The following is a 4,636-nucleotide window of genomic DNA, read 5'->3' as shown; positions in this document are numbered from 1 at the left end:
ATTTCTTATTGTATATTTTCTATTTTCAGGTTTCTCAAGTTGTTACGAATCAATTATTTTGGTAATTTCAGTTTTGATCGGTAGAGAAAACCAATTAACAGCTTTTGAAGGAAAAATATGAAAAGGACAAAATTCTCAATAGAGTGCAGTAAGTAGCAATATGGGGGCGGTAAATAACAACACCCCGAACCATATATCGGTGGCTCTAACAATAGTTTCCAAAAAGCTCAATCAAACACCACCTAACCCAATTTTCTTGGAGTGCTAAACGAGTGAGCTCAGCCCATCTGTTATCCAATAAGTGCAGCCCTAGACTCGTAAATCCCTCATTTGCCACTATAGAGAAAAGCTCAGTCCTATCTCAATTTCTTTCTACCCAAATACTATAACTGGCCGCCGCTGCCCCCTAGCAATCGGAAGTCTGACGTCATGGTCTCTTCCAACAGCAACCGCAGCTCCGCAATCTCCTTCACCTTCTCCAATCAAACTGACTCCTCTGCAATTCCTACTACAATTTCTACGATTATCACCACTTCCATTCACTGAATAATCCTAATCTGTCCGACTCCAAATCTCTTGCAAGGTTTCTAACTACATTTTGTGCGTTTTGGCTGAAGCTATTTAAGTTAAAAAAGAATGGCTGCTTTGAGTGGCTATGGTGTGTGCTTGAAGGAGTCTGTTCTTCAACTTCCGCGTCCTGTTTCTATCGATTACTCAAAGAGGTCAAATCTGTTTTTATTTATTTATTTATTGATTGATTGATTTATTCCATTTCGTTTGTTAATTAATCAATTATTATTTATTTTTGTGTTTTTGCTAATGTCCACACGCAAAAGCTGCAAGATGCCTCTATTTTTTTGTTTTAAATTGATTTCCTCTTCTCTAATGATGATGTGTTCATGTATTGAAACAGGATGACTGCAAGATGGAAGTCTCCTCAAGCTGCTATTATGCCAAACATTCATCTTCCTATGCGTAGTTTTGAATTTAAAAATAGGTGAAGTATCATTTGAATATTTGATTGGTAAAATTAAAGGTTTCTTCACCATGATGATCTTATGTTTTATTGCGTTTGTTGCCTAGAATTGTCTAAAGTTCTCTATAACTTGTGTCTCATTTTCATACATAGTTAGGATGTTGCTTATAGAATTGTCTAAAGTTCCCTTAGCTAGTTTCTGAAATATTATGATCAATGATGTTTGAATTTGGTGCTAGGCATATGATAATCTAAATTCTCTCAATCCTTGGATCTGCTTTGATTATTTAATAACATAGTTGTTAAAGGGCGCTCCTTACGCAAGGCTCAGGGGACTGATCTTTAATACCCCTAGGGTGAGTTTCAGTTTAACAGGCCGCACCTTGTGCGCCTCGTCTGGGCTTCCGAGGCTACCCTCAGGCGCGACTTAGTAATATTAGTCTTTTCATTAGTTTTTTTTTACTGATTAATCTCAACCACTGATCTAATCTAGTAAACTTCAATTTAACGGTTGATCTAAATTCTAATTTAAATAGAAGTGTAAAACTAAACAAGAATATGAAGGAGACGTAAGGGTGTGTTGCACGGACACTACGAGTCAGTAGCATTTTCGCGTTTCATGTCCATGTCCATTTTCGTTTCTAGGCTATTTTATGAAGGTTATGTTTTAGAAATAATGTTTCCCGTGTCCGTTTCCGTGTCTGTGTCCATGCAACATAGTGTAACACGTTAACAGAATCCATTCATTCTCAACTGCTGCGACACAAGAAACACAACCGACAGAGAGTTAGAGATGTTGCTTAATAGTTAATTAGGATCAGTTATATTAAGAATATGTCTCTGTAAACTTAACTTAGTGTTTTTGACATTTAATATTATGTTCTTATGTGGTTTTGTCTTGTTTGCGTGGTTATTAGTGTGTTTTTTTGGTTCATCATGACTAATGCTTTAACCACTAATAGAGTATTAGTGACATTAGTACCAAAAATTGATAATTTAGATTTTGTATATATATATTTTATAATTTCCAGCTCCTTCCGTTCATCAGGCGCACGCCTAGCCTCCAGGCCCCCTTAGCGCCTTTAATAACTATGATTAATAGTTATCATTTCATCAACACATAAGTTGTCATTGCTCTATCTTATTCTGAAAACAGGTAAATGCACGTCCTTTGAAAAACGTTAGGAGCATATATTATGTTAGATAAATACTTCTCCATCTTGGTTAAAAACTTGAAATCATTAACAATTTAAGAACATATGAATTATTTATTGAAGTGTTCCTAACTTGATGTTTGAGTCCGAATATCATGTTTATCAAATAATATATTGTGATCATTTACATTGTATTCGAGTTTTCGTGTGCTCTGCTACTTCTTTTTTCATGTGATAGTTGTAAGCAAGAACAAATTATGCTTCTATAGTGTGCTTATGGCTAGTAAAAGCACAACTATATTTGATCTTTGTACTTTAGTTTTCTCAAAATGTGACATTGACAGTTATAGTTCTTGGCTTATGCTTGTAGGACATCATCAGAGGATATAAAGTCCCTTAGACTGATAACAGCCATCAAAACTCCATATTTACCCGACGGTAGATTCGATCTCGAAGCATATGATGCCTTAGTGAATATGCAAATTGTTGATGGTGCTGAAGGTGTGATTGTTGGTGGCACAACGGGTGAAGGTCAGCTAATGAGTTGGGATGAACACATAATGCTTATTGGCCACACAGTTAACTGTTTCGGTACTTCAATCAAGGTTATCGGGAACACTGGAAGCAACTCTACTCGTGAAGCTATTCACGCCACTGAACAAGGCTTTGCAGTTGGAATGCATGCTGCTCTTCACATCAATCCTTACTACGGTAAAACCTCTATAGATGGCATGGTTTCCCACTTCGATAGCGTGCTGCCTATGGGTCCAACTATTATCTACAACGTACCATCTCGAACTGGCCAAGATATCCCCCCTCGTGTGATCCATGCTATAGCTCAAAGTCCTAACCTTGCTGGCGTGAAGGAATGCGTTGGAAATGATCGGGTAGAACAGTACACAGAGAAAGGAATTGTGGTGTGGAGTGGAAACGATGACCAATGCCATGATTCTAGGTGGAACCATGGGGCTACCGGAGTGGTTTCTGTTACTAGCAATTTAATCCCGGGTTTAATGCGAAAACTCATGTTCGAGGGAAAGAATCCTACATTGAATTCAAAACTCTTGCCTCTCATAGATTGGCTGTTTCAGGAACCAAACCCCATTGGGTTGAACACAGCTCTTGCACAACTTGGCGTTGTGAGGCCGGTTTTCAGGCTGCCGTATGTACCTCTTCCTCTTGCGCAGCGAGTAGAGTTTGTGAATTTGGTCAAGGCGATCGGTCGCGAACATTTTGTCGGAGAAAAAGACGTTCAGGTTCTTGATGATGATGATTTCATTTTGATAGGGCGATATTAGTGTGTTTCTGTTTTCTTTTCGGGAGCTGGCATGTTTAGTAGCGAATAAGGCGATAGTTGTTATATATGGAGATGGAAATTAGTCTTAGACTTTGTCTCGTTTATGTGTTTGCTCTTGCAAATTATATTTCCTGGTGAATGTCTATTATGTTGCTTGCTTCTTGTTGAATCAAACTTGCTAAGTATGTATAAGATCTTCAAATCAGAAGATAAATGTTAATTTGGTTGTTTTTTGGAACCATTTTTTCCATTCTGGCCTTTCTACAGTCCTGGTTTGGAGAAGAGGAAGTGAACAGGGCTGTAAATGAGCCGAACAGCTCGATCGTGTCTGGCTCGATTTATGAACGAGTCGAGCTTGAACACGATTTTGAGACTCGATTCATAAAAGAGTCTAGCTTGAGTACCGTGAAACTTGGTTTGAAAGCTGGTGAGTAGACCCAGTTATAGGTTCCTGAACAAGTTCAGGAACCTTTTTTTCCATTCTAGCCTTTTTACAGGTTTGGTCTGGAGAAGAGGAAGTGAATAGGGCTGTAAATGAGCCGAATGGTTCGGTATTCGGCTCGATAAAAGCTCGACCGCAGCTCGATTTGTAAATGAGCTTTTGAGGGTTGATTTGTAAAAGAGCCGAGCTTGAGCATTGTGAAATGCGATTCGAATTGCTCGCAAGCAAACTTGTAATAAACAAGTTAGTTAAAATGTTCACGTGAACAAATTCTGTTCGATTATTTTTTTAGGGTCTGTTTGGTTCAGTTGTTGCTGATTGATGTTGATGTTTGATGTTTGTTGTTGCTGATTGCTGTTAGATTATTTATCGTTTGGTAAATTTATAGTGAGCTGTTACTATTAATATGTAAATTTATAGTGAGCTGTTCCCCCTATCGCTCTTTCTCCTCTTCTTTTAGAGGATAGGATTGAGGTTAGCTTTCCTAGGCTAATCCCGGTGTAGTTGCTTGTTTTGCTTTGTTTTCATTTTCTACCAAAAAAAAAAATATAGATTAATAATAGAATATATAGGTAAAACACACAAATTCAGAATCATATGATTAATAAATTAGAATTTGTCAATCTGAGATGGTGACATTATATATGCTTGTGAAAATATTTATATTGGTTATTTATGTATTAAGGTTAATCGGAACCAATACAATTTTTTTTTTAAAAACCCATGAATTGAAGACCACGCACTATTCAATCAACAAAATAAATAAA

At 37.3% G+C, this 4,636-nt stretch overlaps 1 protein-coding gene across 1 annotated transcript; it reads left to right on the top strand.

Moving 5' to 3' along the window:
* The first annotated feature begins 284 nt into the window (after positions 1 to 284).
* Positions 285 to 3,665, top strand: LOC136209270 (4-hydroxy-tetrahydrodipicolinate synthase, chloroplastic-like). The gene is made up of 3 exons (XM_066000698.1): positions 285 to 722; positions 914 to 997; positions 2,501 to 3,665. Exons 1-3 carry the CDS (start codon positions 637 to 639, stop codon positions 3,426 to 3,428), a joined length of 1,098 nt encoding a protein of 365 aa, XP_065856770.1. The 5' UTR covers positions 285 to 636; the 3' UTR covers positions 3,429 to 3,665.
* Positions 3,666 to 4,636: the final 971 nt, after the last annotated feature.

Source organism: Euphorbia lathyris, chromosome 10, assembly GCF_963576675.1.
Source record: "Euphorbia lathyris chromosome 10, ddEupLath1.1, whole genome shotgun sequence".
NCBI lineage: Eukaryota > Viridiplantae > Streptophyta > Magnoliopsida > Malpighiales > Euphorbiaceae > Euphorbia > Euphorbia lathyris.
The sequence above is the reverse complement of the archived record's forward strand: the minus strand, read 5'-3'. Positions and strand labels throughout refer to the sequence as shown.